General features: G+C 34.1%; 2 protein-coding genes across 3 annotated transcripts; one reads left to right on the top strand and one right to left on the bottom strand.

Annotated features, from left to right (window-relative positions):
- Positions 1-904: 904 nt before the first annotated feature.
- Positions 905-1,735, bottom strand: LBD22 (LBD domain-containing transcription factor). Its single transcript, XM_003525649.3, has one exon. The coding sequence runs from the start codon at positions 1,733-1,735 to the stop codon at positions 905-907; it is 831 nt and encodes a 276-aa protein (XP_003525697.1).
- Positions 1,736-9,915: 8,180 nt separating this feature from the next.
- Positions 9,916-16,184, top strand: LOC100802599 (50S ribosomal protein L25). Of its 2 annotated transcripts, none has more exons than XM_003524532.3 (3): positions 9,916-10,549; positions 10,960-11,089; positions 15,782-16,184. In XM_003524532.3, exons 1-3 carry the CDS (start codon positions 10,166-10,168, stop codon positions 16,006-16,008), a joined length of 741 nt encoding a protein of 246 aa, XP_003524580.1. In that variant the 5' UTR covers positions 9,916-10,165; the 3' UTR covers positions 16,009-16,184. The 2 variants fall into 2 exon arrangements, with proteins under 2 accessions (XP_003524580.1, XP_025984191.1); XM_026128406.2 differs by lacking the exon at positions 15,782-16,184 and adding an exon at positions 11,911-13,601 and having other exon boundaries at positions 10,086-10,549.
- Positions 16,185-17,007: the final 823 nt, after the last annotated feature.

Here is a 17,007-nt window from a genome sequence, read left to right as displayed (position 1 = left end):
AAAAACTGAAATTCGAGTTTAATCCTCTCCTCTTTTATCATAAGAAAATTTAGCAGCACTCTTGTAAATAAGTGTTTTAAGAATACCAGTTACAAGTTAATAAATGAAACGTTTTCATTGAAGTTCACTGTAAGTGATTGGTGACACACGCATTAATATTATTTTATACTAGTTAGTATTGCCTAAAGTGTATTATAACTTACTAAAATATGACTTATGAGTTACAAGTAAGTCGATCTCTTATTTCATAAGCGCTGATAAATTTCAATTATTAATAAACAATCTATTAAAAAAACCGTTTACCAGCTAGCTTTGCCAGAATATATTCTCCTTGGCGTAAAAACTGAGGTGTGAAAGGAAAGTGCAGGCAAAGAAAATGTAAAAATAGTACGAAAAAGATTGATGTACACCAATGGGGTTTAAACATAGAAAGAGATAAGTAGAATAAAATGTTAAGTTATTAATATGATTAGTAATATAATGCCATAAAAGGAGAAAATTAAAACACGGAGAAGGGATCGATTTAAAATATGGGAGCTAGTTGCCATATATAGTATAAGAGAAATCTAAGAATTTTAATGAAGTTATTTTTTACCAATGGTTAAAAAGGATACAACTTACATATAATTTTGTAGGAGTTGTATGTATTGTTGTCCTATTATGATTAGAATTAAAATTTCAATTCTAATTGAAGAATATATTAATTGCACACACATCTATAGAACTGTATGTAATCTTTGTCATACTTATAAAGAGGGAGAGAAAGAACTTGTTAAATGCAAACCTATACGGTAACGTGAGAGATATATAAACTACAAGTCTATAGAAGAAACCATGTACCTTTTTGAATAGTGTTAAACGCAAGAAAGCGAGAAATGGACATCATAGCTACTTGATTGAGAAATCAAGCAGGAACAACATTCCTCCCATCCTCACTTGCACACTGTTGTTGCTGATGTTGTCCTTGTGACTCTTGCTGTGGCGAGAGGAGCAACTGCGCCTCAATGGGATGATGTTGTTCCCCTTGCTGTTGCATCTGGTAAGACTCAACATTCTCGAAATTTCCAAGAGCCAAGGAAGGAGACAAGAACTCCTCCGCTTGGTTCCCAAACCCTCCACCAACACTAGGCTCAAACACACCATTATTAAACTTCATAAACTCTTGCTGTTCGTAGCTCCGAAGCATAACATGTTGTTGTTGCTGTTGCTGCTGATGTTGATGATCCCTATTTGCGAGAAACATTTGCTGAGTTTCTAGAAACTCCTGCTGTCCAACGTTCTGTCCAACCATCTGGTTGGACAGAGCGTTGAACACTGGTTGATGTAAATGAGGCACAACAATACCACCATGTTGCAACATCCCTGGATTGGCTAAAAGAACCTGCATGGCCTGGGGGCTAGGGTACCTTGCCAACTCCTTCTTCGCGTTGTGGAGCTCCGTCTGGATTTGACGGAGGTGCTGCTGCAGGAGCGAGATGAAGCCCACGCAACCGTAGACGGGGTCGCGCAGACACGCCTCCGCCTCGTACGCCAGCGACTTGACGGCGTCGTCCCGCTGCGCCACGCTGAGCTCGCTCAGCAGCTTTGACACGTTGCTCGCGCCGAACACGCGGTGCACGCACGCGAACCGCTGTGGGTTGTCCGGCGGAAAGTACGGCGCGAACACGCACTCCTGTGTGCACTTCCGCCGCAGGAGCTTGCACCCCGCACACGGCGAATTCGAGGACGACGACATCTTCTTCTTCCACAGTCTCTCCCTTCACTTACTGAATAAAATAAATCAAGTCGATTCGTAATTAATGATTATCCATTTCATAATGATGATAATAATATTAATTGCCATGATTGTTATTAATTGTTTCTTAAAATAGGCGATCCGATTGATGATTATTCAATTCATCTTAAATTCTCAACTGCGTATGAGAGAAATCAAATCACGAAAGTTTATGGAAATAAGCAATCGATAACAGGAATTATAGGTTATCAAATTAACGATAATGCATGTAAATTGATTAACCACAGCAATAAACGATGATGAATGATGATATTTCGGATCTAAGAAATGAGAGGAGTGATTAAAATAATCCAGGTTATTGCATCATGATATTTCGGATTTGAAACATTCTCCTTTGGTTCATGGGAAGTTGCACCAGTGGATCTGGATATATACGACACCATTTACGCAGGGATGAATAATGAAGAAGACGATAGAGAGATTAAGAATGCTGGAACTGAGAGGAACCTTACCGAGGTGTGAAATTCGAGGCTACAGCGTGTAGAATGAAATTTTCAGGGCTGAGAACGAGAAATGTGATGAAAATGAGAGAGGATGAGGAGACGATTCTAGTTTCTTCAATTTTCAGCGCTACTACCACAAGCAACCCTTCTTTGATGTTGCTATATTGTTCTTCCTGTTGTCATTATTTTGTTTATATATACTGATTGTGATGGAAAGATTTCTAGGTGTGTATGGTACGAAACTATTTTCAAAAACCATTCATATTATTTATTAATTTGATACAGATTCGAAAAGTAAGCATTTATTAACTTCAAATATAAACAAAATTGTTCTGGACCTTATGAGGACTCATTTTGGCCTACTAGAAAAAAAAAACCAAGAGACTTTCTATATCCACTCCCTTTCTTTAGGTATTCACTTCCTTTTTCAATTTATTTTCTAAAAATGCCCTCTTTTAAAAAATATAGTCCCCTCTTAACAATTTCGAGAAAATCACCCACCCTTCAACTAGGACATTGGCATCGTCCCTGCCCTCACTAGCTCCGACCTGTCCTCTTTTCCCACTACCTCCAGCTTGATCAGTTCATCCACATTGACCGCTTCTCTTCCATGCCAATCCCACATTCATAGCCTCGATGATCGCCGCAGCGTTATCCACAAAGCGCCAAGTCAAGAAGCACTGCTACAATATTCCCTTGTATCACGGCACAGAGTATTGGGTGTGGACCATCTACTTCTACGGCAAAGTTAACATCGCTCACCACCCCTCGCCACCGGTCTTCGACCATATCCTCAATGAGACCCTCTAGAGTGTTGTTTACTAAATATTTATTTTATAATTTAAAATTTATAAAAATATGTTATTCATATTAATTTTATTTTTATAAAATAAATTATTTGTTTTAGAATCTATTAAGTAGAATTAGATTTTCTATTTTTTCTAAGATTTTACTTTAATGGGTCAATGCAATTTGTTAGATACTTGTTATGTTTGTTTTGATATTTGTAAGTTGGTTTCCAACATTTTTGTTGTTGCATAAGGAGGTCTATATCTATGTATATATTTTTTCTCCTCTCTAGAAAACACACAAGCAGAATAAACAATTTGCTTTCTTGAGCAAGAGTATGGCTGTTCAGAAGGTTTGAGGATCCTTTCGATGCACACAATCGAAACCAACGAATTATTGTATCTTGGGAGAGGAGCGCAATCAGATTTTCTTACCAGTGCAGTGAGAGTGTTTTCTCTCTAAGGATAACGTTTGCGCGCTTCAACCTAGGCTAACAAAATTTCTCCCTTGAATTATTTTCCTTTATACTTATTGTATGATATAGTGCATTGTTGATTCATTTTCTGAAGTTATTTTGCTACTGTTGGTTTGTTATTTAGTTTAAGACTTTGCATTTTGTTCTCTTTTATTTCTTTTAGTTTGTCTTAATTTTCTAACAGTCTTAGAGAAAAAAATCTACTTTCTTCTTGTATAGTCTTTTCTGCAGTAGTATTTTGTCTTATCAAAATGTTTGTCATAGATATGATTAAGTCTTTTACTAGTAAGCCTAAATAATTTACAGGTGAAAACACAATGCATTATGTTCCATTAAAAATGTTTTTATTATATTATTTCATTTCCTTAAATTTTAAATTAGTGGGAGATTGCTGAAAAGTATTTTCTTATAATTTGAAGTTTAAAATTAAAATATATTTTCCTTATCAATTATGTTTTTTTAAGATAAAATGCTTTTAGAATTAGTTTCTGTGAAAAACTAAAAGTATTCCACTACTTCCATTCCTATATGTTAGGAAGTTATCTTTTATTTGGTCAATTTCCTTTGTGGACGTTACAAGTATTTAATGTTAGAAAGTTTGTTTGATTTTTATTTTCTGTTATTACGTTATTGCTGCAAGTATTTTGTTGCTACGCGTTGGTGGTTGCCCCTATATATGTAGCTCCTTGCTAAAAATAATAATAAACATTGTGAAAATACAACACACAAAGCAATAAGATAAACACTTGGGTGAACCTTTATATTCTACATGTCATATTCTTAATAGAGTACTTTATAAAATTTTTGGAAAAACCTCTTATGAGCTATGAAGAAAAAAAGAATCAAATCTGAAATATCTTAAAGTGTGGGAGTGTCTAGCAAAGGTTAACATCCCTATTAATAAGAAAAGGAAAATTTAACCAAAAAATGTTGATTGTGTTTTTGTTGGATATCATTTGCATAGTACTACTTATAGATTTGTGGTTGTTAATTCAGAAGTATCTGTAATTTCTAATGATATTATTATGGAATCTAGAGATGTCACTTTTTTGAAAATATTTTTTCTTTGAAAAATAAATTGTCTAAATTTGTTTATGATAATTCTTGGTCTAATTTATCATCTTGTAGTAATGTTAATAAGGACATTGTTTTTGAACCTAGGAGGAGTAAAAGATCTAAAAAAAGTTAAGGATTTAGGTTCTGAATTTTGTTCTTTTCTACTTGAAGATGATCCTAAAACTTATGGTGAGGTCATGGGATCTATTGATGCACCTTTTTGGAAAGAAGTTATTAATGATGAAAATAGTTCTCTTAAAACTAATAAAACTTGGTTTTTTACTGATATTCCCCCTAGTTGTAAAATTATATGTTGTAAGTGGATTTTTTGAAAGAAATTAAGAACTGATGGGTCTATAGAAAAATTTAAGGCAAGACTTGTTGTGATTGGTTGTAAACAAATAGGTGTAGATTTCTTTGATACATATTATGTTGTTTCTAAAGTTACTACTATTAGGGTTCTAATTGCACTTGCTTGTGTTTTTAATTTAGAAATTCATCAAATAGATGTAAAAATTGCCTTTTTAAATGGCGAATTAGAAGAAGAAATTTATATGAGTCAACCTGAAGGCTTTGTAGAATCGATAATTGAGGGGTTTAGTGATGCAAATTGGATTCTGATTCCGATGAAACAAAATCGACAAGTGGTTATGTCTTTACTTTAGCTGGTGGTGCAGTATCATGGAAATCTGCTAAACAAACTATTATTTCATGTTCTACCATGAAAGAAAAAATTATTGCTTTAGATACTGCTACTAGTGAGGTTGAGTTTCTTAAAAATTTGTTATGTGAGTGATTTGCCATTGTTGAATAAGCCTATACCTCTGATTCCAATGCATTGTGATAATCAAGTTGCTATATCTAAAGTTACTAGCAAAAATTTTAATGAAAAAAGAAGACACTTAAGAGTGAGACATAAGTCTATCAAAAATTTGATTTCTCATGGTGTCATTTCTCTTGACTTTGTCATATCAGAAAACAATATTGTGGATCCGCTTACAAAAGGGCTGACGCGCCAACAAGTACTTGAGTCGTCGAGGGGAATGAGACTAGAACCCATTACTTAGTTACAACAATGGACACCCGTCTCCGTGTGATTGGTGATCCCATGAATGGAGTTCAATGGGTAACAACGAAATTGCTTGTTGACTAAAGTACACCAAAATAAAATTTTGCAGAGACGTTCTGTTTCTCATTCCTATGACGAGGTGTATTATAAATTGTGGCAATATTAAAGTTGAGGTATTTATATATATGTATTTTTGGTATAAAAAAATACCTCTTAATGAATCCGATGACAATTATTGTAGGGGTGGGGGTCACAAACCACTCTTTAAAGATTCACCTAGTGAGTTTGGTGGTGGGGCCGCCACTGTGAGATATGGGCTAATCTCTAAGTGACACTCAGGAAACAAGATACATGCGCAAGGCCATGTAACGCGCTACCACTGATTAGAACCTAAATAAACGCCAATATTGTAGGGGTTATGTACTAAAGTCCGGTTAAAGAATGTGTGGTTCAAGACAATTAAGTCACTATATTTTTCTTGGGCGGAAGTTCATAAACACTAGGTATAAAGCTCAAACCCGGAAGGTTCCTTATACCGAAATACAATATCACATGTTCTTTCTTTTACGTTTCTATACAAATTATTTTTAAAAAAATAATATTTGTTTTATAATTTAAAATTTATAAAAATATGTTACTCATATTAATTTTGTTTTTATAAAATAAACTATTTGTTTTAGAATCTGTTACGTAAAATTAGATTTCCTATCTTTTCTAAGATTTTGCTTTAATGGGTCAATGCAATTTGTTACGTAATTGTTACATTTGTTTTGATATTTGTAAGTTGGTTTCCAAGGTTCAGATTTTTGTTGTTGCATGAGGGGGTCCATGCCTATATATATATGTTTCCTCCTCTCTAGAAAACACACAAGCATAATAAACAATTTACTTTCTTTCTCTCTAAATTTTGTCTTTTCCTTTCTTATAAAAAAAATATTTTTGAGAGCAAGAGCATTGGTGTTCAGAAGGTTTGGGGATCCTTTCGATGCACACAATCGGAACCAACAGGTTGTATCTTGGGAGAAGAGCGCAATCAAATTTTCCTACCAGTGTAGTGGGGGCATTTTCTCTCTAAGGATAGCGTTTGCGCGCTTCAACCCAGGCTAACAAAATTTCTCCCTTGAATTATTTTCCTTTATGCTTATGATATAGTGCATTGTTGATTCATGTTCTGAAGTTATTTTGCTACTGTTGTTTTGTTATTTAGTTTAAGACTTTGCATTTTCTTCTCATTTATTTATTTTATTTTATTTTTATTTTCTAACAGTCAACACCACCCAAGATTACGCTAATGGAAACTCTTTTTTCTATGTAGGGGTTTTCTTGGCTCAGGGCAAGATCCATGCATGCCCTCGCCATGTCGCCCTCTGAGGAAACAATCTCCATCATCGTCGCGGTCGGGCATGGCTCCCACCGCCGCCATCAATGCACTCATGGACTGCTTCCACACCACATGCATCGCCATCGTAGCACTCAAATGCCTCTACACGCTCCACAATGTCATCGTAAAAGAACCTTTCATATTGAAAGACCAACACTTTATTACCCTTCCTATGATGGCCATAATTTCTTGAACCTCTCCACCTTCCATGACGACTTATACTTGGAATCACTCGAACTTAGTTTGTGGGTGCGTTGGTACGTTGACGTGTTGGAACAAAGCTTTACCATTTCAAGAATCTTAGGTTATTACTTGAACGACTCTTATGAATCCCAAGAAAAGAAGAAGACTTTGGTTTTGAAAACTTTGGTTTCAAATGCGTCGAATGCGGATTTGTTTTACAAGCTAGGGGTTGATGATTTTTCTAGAACTATCATGGGATTGTATTTTTTGAAAGAGAATATTTTTGGAAAATAAATTGAAAAGGATAGTAGATAAGGAAAGAAAGGGAATAGATATAGCAATTGTGAAAACCAAACATATTGACCCAAATATATTGACCCAAATATATGTTATTAAGCCCAATGCTTCACTCGGGTTTAGAACTTGGCAATTACTTAACGCACTACTACCAATGTGTGATCACCACCTCCTCCCTAAACCTGCGGCCACCACCACTCATCCCCTCTTTTCTCCGTGTGTGTTGCCACACCGCTACCACCCAAACGCATCTCACTCATGATCATATCCACTAGAAAGAGTCTTCAAGTGAAGTGTTCAAATATGAGCGTGAGGAGACACAAGAAAGTGAGACGAGTGAACTGTGCATCAGTGCGACGCTAAGTTTTGGTCAAGAAGATGAAGATCAAGAAAGAAAAAATAAGTGTGATGTTGAGTTTTGATACTTTGATCCCATTAGGAAAAAAAGTACCTCTCACATTGGATCACATGAGAAACACCACTTTGACATGTATATTATAAATATTATAAAAAAGCATAAGAACACACTCTAATATTATACATTTTATTCTCTTAAACGAACGCATATAAGTACCATACAAGAGCCATTACTTTGAGATGAAGATTTTGAACATGAGAATTGAGACAGGCTTTTGAATATTTTTTTATGTTAAGATCAAGGTGGTTCTTTCCATATACGAAAGTAACTTTTAGTAATTATGTATTGTTTATATATACAAACTAGTATATGTACCCACGTGACCTACAAGCATGATATTTAATTTGGAAAATTTCATTTGTCTGGTGCACAAAGAATATATGACATCTCTTTCCCAAACTTAACTTATATTTAGAAATCAATAATTGATATTTAAATAATCACTTAAATAATCTAACAAATAAAGTAATAGGAATAACATAATCAAAATATTGAACAATTACATTCAATGCAACTACATATTTAAATTATTAGAAAAAAAATCAATTGTTACATAATTCATAATAGAATACAAAGTACGCACATGATTATTTTTTCCATGAGCATTGCATGAAGTTTTGAAAAAAAATACTTTGTTGATTAATAGCTTGCATGATTGTATTTCCATGTCTTAATTCATTGCTAGAAAATAATCAATTCCATTCAACTAAGTTACGTTGTTCTTCTGGAACTTCTTAACTTTAAAACAAAAACAAATTTTCGTCAAGCACTACCTTCGATGATCACCTTTGCTTAGGATTTGATAATCGTTCGATAGAAAAAAAAAATTCAAAAAACAAGTTTTAAAGGCCATCACAGCCTGGATTAGGATTTTGTGAATTGACCACAAGTAGGGATAAACCCTCTCAGTATATATAACGAATCCACCAAACTAATGCAGACCAAAAAAAAAATCCACCCAACTAATACTAATTTGAGTGCTGAATCAAGCAATGACAAATCAATAATAAAGCCCTCGATGAGACTCCTACTAATCTTCAACCTTGCACAGACTTAGGTATAGTCCCAATACTTTGTGAAGTGTTAGTGAAAGAAGATAAAGGAAATTAAATTAAATAAATAGGCAAAATAAAAACAATATTTACGATAATATTTATTAAAATAGAAATAAAATTAATGAATAATTAAACAAAGAGTAAGAGGGCAGAACAAATAGATTAGAGGTTGCTTAACAAATTTTAATAATAAAAGAAGTTAAATAAACTATTTGTTATTGGTATCAATAAATAATTTTAAATGCTTCAATTTTTTTAAAGGTTTAATTACCTATTTAGGCCATATAATTTCTAAATTTATCTCTTTTAATCTTTATAATTAATAAATGGATTTTTTAGTACCTAAAATTTGATAAGTAGATTTTTTAGTACATAAAATTTACATTTTAATTTTTAAAAGGTCCTTGCTGTTGAAATTTTTTAACTAACAGGGTTAAAAAATTGTAATGAAAATAACCTTTTAGGAATTAAAATATAAACTTCATAGATTAAAAAATTCATTAACTATAGAGACAAAAATGAATAAGTTTGGAAACTATATAAATTAAATAGATAATTAAATTTTTTTTTATAAAATATATTTCATTTAAATAACGATGATTTGAAGCATTTTATACTATTTTGGAAATTCGAGGCCTCAATCACATGGAATATATGTAAAATACAATATTTTAAATAAGTCATAGATACATATAGAATTTATAATTTTGTGAGAAGTTGAAAGTCCTCTAGACAACTTAGAGGGAAATCTTTCATATTTTTCAAGATCCTTTCTATAATTCGGGACCAAATGTCTAAAATAGGCCGTTGTAAAATCTATAACAAAAAATAGTCGACTCCTTTCACGTCTTCATCTCATGGCGAGGTACAACAAAAGAAATAACGGTAAAATCTAATCCAAATTTCCATAATCAATTAGTTAATATGTTTATCTGATTATGTTTTCCCCGTGTTACTTGTGTGCTCCCGGGATTTTTGTCCAAATTCAGTTATCAAAAACCGTGCCTCACACACTCAATGTCACCTGACCCTAAAAAAAAGTTAAAAAAAAAACTTACGGTGGTCCTAAACGAAACTAAGGCCCAGATCCATTTAATCCACAAGTTAAAATAAAAGTCCACCAATCAGGTCCAGACCAGAACCTAAAACCCCTAACCTCAAAACCCCCACTTCGCGTTACAGGGAGGGACAGGCTAAAACAATCATGGCGGCGCAGTGGTGGCGCTCCGCCGCCGGCCACCTTCGAACGGTGGCGGCGGGCCGTGGTTCCTTGTCGGGATTCCAGCGCAGCACTTATCACACGATCCAAGCCATCCCAAGGGAGTGCAGCGGCAGCAAAGTCTCGGCGAGAGACCGAACGCAAGGTCGAATACCTTGCGTCGTTTTCCTCCAGAACCTTCTGGAAAAAAACCCCGACGCGCGTTCGGAATCGAAGAAGCACTTGCTCACCGTCGAGAAGAAGCAGATTAAGGCCATTCTCGACTCCGCCGACGCGCCTTTCTTCTGTTCCACGCGCTTCCCTCTCCAGATCCGCGCCGGTTCCGGATCCTCGCATTTGCTCGAATCGGGAACCGTTTTACCTATCAAGGTTTTCCCTTTTCTTCATTTCTTTTAATAATGATTTATTTACTCGTTTGGCCCGTTGTACAGATTTGGTTGTTATACTTAAAAATCATCTAGTTTATACATGCCATTTTTATTTCATTTTAGTCCTTATGAATTTAGACGATAGTAACTAAAAGGGATAAAAATATATATGTATACGTACTAAAATGGATTTAAAAATTGTATGTGTGGTGTGAGACTAAAAGGGATAAAAATGATATATGTGTAGATACTAATATAGATTAAAAATTCTGTGTGGAGATTAAAACGGATGATTTTTAAGTATAGGAAACTATAGAAGATAAAGTTTGTACAACTATAGGGATTGTCTGAATAATTAAACATTTTTTATATATGATTTAAGTTATTGAGTTGTGGTTTTCGGTTATGTAGATTCATAGGGATGAAGAGAGTGGGAAGATTTTGAATTTGGTGTTTGTTTGGGCTGAGGATGGAATGAAATTGAAGGTGGATGTGCCTGTTGTTTTCGAAGGGGAAGATGCCTGTCCTGGTGTTCAGAAAGGTAACTCGCTTGATTTGATTTTTCTGGAATTTGATGTTTAGGCATTAGACTGTGTTTGTTTGGGTTTAGGAGTTAATGAAATGAAATATGCAATGCATGAAAAAATGTTCCTTTGTGGATCACTCTAAACTTTCAATAATCAATATTAATAATCTTTTGTTTGCCTTATTTAGAGATTTCTTAGTAGAGTGACTCTGGCTTTACTGAAATATTTTGTTTTTAAGTTTAATTTTCATCCATTATCAGTATAATTTTTTTTATAATGTGAACTAATTAGAAACTAAAAATCACTATAAGTATGAATTTTAAATTAGTTACTAGAAAAGTCATCAATCTTACTATATATTAGAGATAAATATACAGTCAGTCAAGTATGCAATTAGTTCAACTGCAGTTAGTTAGTTAGAGTTAGCTTAACTGTTTATTTTTGGTTAGTTTGTTAGAGTTAGTTGAGATGCTAACAACAGTGTAACTATCTATCTAGAGACAAATGTGCTATCTTATTGAGTGAGCAATGATAATTAATTTTCACTCAAATCTTTTGCTCCTCTTTTCTCTCAAACATATCTCAAACTCTAATATGGTATCCAGAGCTTAGTTTTGATCCAAAGCTTCATCAATGGCAGAAAATAATTCTTCTGCGCCCTCCTTTTCTCATCATTTGCATCAATCCTTTCCCTCAATCTCAAAAAAGCTTGATGATTCCAACTATCTGTTCTGGCAACAAGTAGAACCAGTGATAAAATCTTACAAACTTCATCTATTTGTGGCAAACCCTACAATTCCGATGCAGTTTCTCACTGAAAATGATCGTGATGCAGGAATTGAAAATCCTGACTATGAAATTTGGGAACAGCAAGATCATGTTCTGTTAACCTGGCTTCAGTCTACATTATCGAAGACAATTCTATCGCTGGTGCTTCCATGCACTCATTCCTATCAAGTCTGGGAGAAAATTCTTGAGTACTTCCATTTGCAAACACGAGCTCGAGCTCAGCAATTGCGCAGAGAACTGCGTCGCACAATGCTTGATGATAAGACGATGAAAGAGTTTCTTCTGAGAATCAAAGCGATCTGTGATTCGCTTAATGGTGTCAGAGATCCGGTGTCACATCACGAACACGTCGGCATCATCCTTGAAGGCCTTCCGACGGAGTATGGTCCTGTAATTGCAGTAGTTGAAAGCAAGTTTGAGTCTCCTCTGATTGCTGATGCTGAAGCGCTTTACTAGCATGTGAGTCACGTATTCTGAAGTTGTGAAAGAGGATGATTGAATCTTCTCCTTCGATTAATTACACTCAAGCTCCTTCTTTGAATCGTAAATCTTACCAGAACTATAATTTTTCTTCTGATTCATATTCTGTGCCAAACAAGTCCTATGTATTTGATTCAACTAGTTCAGCAACTTACCTCCAAACTTAATGCTACATTCTCTCTCAAACAGCTTGGACATTTGGATTATTTTCTGGGTATTGAGGTTAAATATCTTCTTGATGGTTCTATTATTCTCTCTCAAAGTAAATACATTAGAAATCTTTTGCAAAAGACAAAAATGACTGAAGCTCAGCCTATTTCCTCTCCTATGGCAACAAGTTGTGAGCTAACCAAGACGGGGTCAGATTGCTTTTCTGATCCCATTTTGTATAGATCAGTTGTGGAAGCCTTGCAATATTCCACTATCGTCCGTCCTGAACTAAGCTACGCAGTTAATAAAGTGTGTCAATTCATGTCACACCCTCTTGAAGCTCATTGGACAGCTATCAAAAGGATATTGAGATACCTAAAAGGTACTCTTCATCATGGACTACATGATCAGCAATGTCCACTGATTCTATTCCTATTAAAGGCCTATGTGATGCTGATTGGGCTTCAGATCCAGAAGATCGCATATCCACATCAGGTGCAGCCATTTATTTTGCTACAAACTTAGTCTCTTGGTGGTCCAAAAAGCAGCAAATAGTAGCAAGGTCAAGTACAGAAGCTGAGTATAGGAGTTTAGCACAAGCTACTGCAGAAGTGTCTTGGATTCAAACTCTTTTGACAGAGTTGAATGTTTCCTTTCCTACACGAATTATTTTCTGTGATAATGAAAGTGTTGTTTCCTTATCTCACAATCCAGTGGTTCATTCTCGAACTAAGCATATGGAAATTGATGTGTTCTCTGTTCCTGAGAGAGTTCTAGCAAAGCAACTTCTGGTTTGCCACATTCCAGCTATTGATCAATGGGTAGATGCTTCGACAAAGCCTTTGGCACCTTCTAGGTTTATGTTTCTAAGACAAATTCACTGTGGCTGAGTTCCAATATGGAAATCATCCACCTTGAGTTTGAGGGGGGTATTAGAGATAAATGTGCAGTCAGTTAAGTATGCAGTTAGTTGGAGTTAGCTTAACTGTTTATTTTCTGTTAGTTTGTTAGAGTTAGTTGAGATGCTAACAACTGTGTAACTACCTATATATAGACAGATGTGCTATCTTGTTGAGAGTGAGCAATCATAATCAGTTTTCACTCAAATCTTTTGCTTCTTCTCTTTTCTCTCAAACCTATCTCAAACTCTAATACTATACATGGTGACAAGTGATTGGATGATAGTGAATCCATTAGAATGTCTTTGTATTTAAATTTAATTATTGTCTTTCCTCAAAAACATGTGGCAATCAAGGGAGAAAAATATGGTCAAACATGAAACAGTCCGTCAGTGTGAATTTATACTGATACAACAACTACAATAACCCCGAGGCCTTTCTTTATTTTAGCCATCCCACTCGTATTCTGTGTGTAATATTCTTATTGTTCATCATTTTGTATGATCGATTCCAAATATTTAAACTTAGAAACCTATGGTTGTCTCTTACTAAAAGTGCAATGCATATACTCTTTCTTACTCCTACTTAAGCGAAAACCCTTTTGTTCCTAAGTTCAAGCTTAATATTAATTGCTTCCTTCGATTCCTTAATGAAGACTATATCATCCGCTAAAAGCATGCAATTAGGAATAATCTTTTGTATGTCTATGATAAGCACGTCCAAAACTAGATTAAACAAGTAACAACTTAAGGCTAAGCCTTGATGTAACCCTATCTCAATATGAAAGACCTTATTTTTGCCTCTTGTAGTTTGTGCACTAGTAGTTACCCCTTCATACATGTCTTGTATAACCCGATATAAGACATGCACACACCTTTTTTCTCAAAAGTCTTTTACAACACTTCTCTTGACACAAAATCATAAGCTTTTTCCAAGTTAATAAAAATAACATGCAAGTCACTTTCCTTTCTTTTGTGCCTTTCCATCAACCTCCGTAAAAGATAAATGGCTTATGTTGTAAACCTTGTTGACATAAAACCAAATTGATTGTCAACAGTCCTTGTTTCTTCTCTTAATCTATGCTCAATCACCTTTTCCCATAAAACCAAATTTATACTGGTGTTTACAGTTAATCAATTGCAACGAATTATTTCTGTTTGAGATTCTATAGCTGGAAGTTTGGTGCTCAATCTCATTCTTATCAAATCATCAAATAAATCGTGAATTCGAAAATTATTATGCAACAGAGATTGCTTTGATTTCTTTAAAAGTCTGTAACCTTTTATTTCTTTGAAAATTTGGCTTCAAAAGCAAATAGAAAACTAGGGATCCTTCTGGATTTTCTCAGTCCGCTTCAATAAATTCCAAATGCTTGCCTTTTGGAATTAACTTTCCAAGTCAAGCATTTCAAAGGTCTTTGTGTTAGCTTGCTTCTAAGTAAAAATAGGGGAAAAATAGATATAACTGGTTGACATTGCTTAATATTTCTGACATCTATAACCATACATGGTGCTGGTTTGTTATAATTTTTTAGATTGCATGGAATGTTTCTGGGGAATATCTGGTTGATAGATTTTCATTGCTTCTACTCTCTTGCAGTTACAGGGCAATTATATTGCTAATTGTTTTTGTTGTTTGTGGACATTACTGTCTTCTCAAACATTGTTGTTGTAGGTCATTCATCATTCTCAAAACATTTCTGATTAAAATATAGTAGTATGCTGTCCTATGAAGTGTGTATATGTTTTATTAACGTTTTTTTCCCTTTTGTTTTCATGCTCTTCCGTTTTTCCTGTGGTAGGCTGAGTAAAAGTAATAACCTTGAGGCTATGTAATACTATAGATTAGACACTGTTTCATCAGCATTTAATGTTTCCTCATTGAATGGTCAACCTTTCCAGAGAAATAATGTCAATTTTGAAAACAAGGAAAAACTGGAGGAAGGATGGTCAAGACCAGTGTAAATTGAGGCATTTGACATATTTAATGTCAATTTTGAAAACAAGGAAAAATTGAGGCATTTTGACTATGCAAACTCACTATTAATTACAACTCTTTGTAAAGTATATTTTTGACAGTATATGTTTAAGATCAGTGTTCAGCCTTCCGACTTTCAATGGTTGATGACTTTAGCTTGTTATGCCTTGGGAAGACTGCTGTTATGTTGGGTCAATTGACTTACATTCCATGCTTTGCTAAAATATGCCGTTGTCTAACTTCTGACATCAACATTCATAGTTCATGAATGCTCTGAATATCATTATTTTTGGAGGGGGGCGGTTGCCAATTGTTGCAAATTCAATTTAATATAATATCATGGGGAATTTTTTTGTGGTTCTAATGTTCTGTTCTAATGCTAATATGGTTGAAACTTTTATGCCATTGCAGGAGGAATTTTGAATAAGATCAGACCTAGTCTAAAATTTCTCTGTCCATCTGAGCACATTCCTTCAAAAATTGTTGTGGATGTGAGCAATCTAGATATTGAAGATAGAATATTCATGCGTGATATCGAGGTTCATCCATCCTTGAAGCTTCTGAGTAAGAATGAAAGCATGCCCATATGTAAAATAGTTCCAACAAGTTTGGGAAACAAAGAACCTATTGAGGCGTGATCACGGAAACAACAAAAGTTTGGAGGCAGACATGCAATTTCCAAATAAGCTGGGGGCTAACACCTTAATTTGGTGATGTTTTGCAGCATTAATGAGTACAAGCACCTAAGATGTTACAACTGTTTTTTGTGTTAAGAATTATTTGACTTTCAATACAGGTGACCGTTGATTTTTAATGGATTATTGATTTCCTACATGTACGAGTTAGAAATTTAAGTTATTGAACTTGACTAGGGATACAGTAATATAAACACTTATCGAAGGCACCATTTGAAAGGGGCATGTCTCTTGGGATAATATTTTGAAAGGACAAACGTAGATTCACTGAATTTGCTTTATAAGTTTTTCTATCTTTAATAATCTCATAAGTTACTTAGAGTAATTTTAGTGGTAGATTTTAAATTGGAATTTTAGATTACTTTTTTGGTGGATTTTATAGCGTCACACGTAAGATTGAAGATTTTTCATATTTTTTTCTTTTAGTAATATATCTCATTTTTAGGATCTTAAAAAACTTGGTAGATTTTTCATATTTTTTTCTTTTAGTAATATATCTCATTTTAGGATCTTAAAAAACTTAGTAGGTATTGGACGGACTTTACTTTTAAATATTTAATTTAAATTTTTATTAAATTAATTAAGTAATTAACTTTAACTAATAAAACATGTAAGAAAAAATTATAAATATTAAGAAATAAGAAAATGAGCATAAGTTTAATTTTTATTTATGACTAAATGTTAAACAAATGAAAATACATAAATTTGATGATAAAAAATGTAACACATTAATGCCAAAGAAAAATTAAATTTCATTATTGTTGTGATTATAACGTTCTTAAGCATGCTTCACGATGTCTACTTGAAGTTGTTGAAGAATTCTTGTATGTAACGCGTCTTATTTGCAAGTGTGTAACAAAGTTAGGAGAAACACCACGAAATACTTCAACATTTGAAATGTCATTGTCTACGTGATCATAATCAACATCAACATTACCACTG

This window comes from Glycine max, chromosome 5 (genome assembly GCF_000004515.6).
Source record: "Glycine max cultivar Williams 82 chromosome 5, Glycine_max_v4.0, whole genome shotgun sequence".
NCBI lineage: Eukaryota > Viridiplantae > Streptophyta > Magnoliopsida > Fabales > Fabaceae > Glycine > Glycine max.
The sequence above is the reverse complement of the archived record's forward strand: the minus strand, read 5'-3'. Positions and strand labels throughout refer to the sequence as shown.

Bases quoted from the DNA above. Each gene is read 5' to 3' on its own strand.
- LBD22 (XM_003525649.3), bottom strand. From the start codon at position 1,735: ATGTCGTCGTCCTCGAATTCGCCGTGTGCGGGGTGCAAGCTCCTGCGG.
- LOC100802599 (XM_026128406.2), top strand. From the start codon at position 10,166: ATGGCGGCGCAGTGGTGGCGCTCCGCCGCCGGCCACCTTCGAACGGTG. The intron at 10,550-10,959 runs GTTTTCCCTTTT...TCGGTTATGTAG, and splicing joins GAACCGTTTTACCTATCAAG to ATTCATAGGGATGAAGAGAG. The intron at 11,090-11,910 runs GTAACTCGCTTG...ATCGTGATGCAG, and splicing joins CTGTCCTGGTGTTCAGAAAG to GAATTGAAAATCCTGACTAT.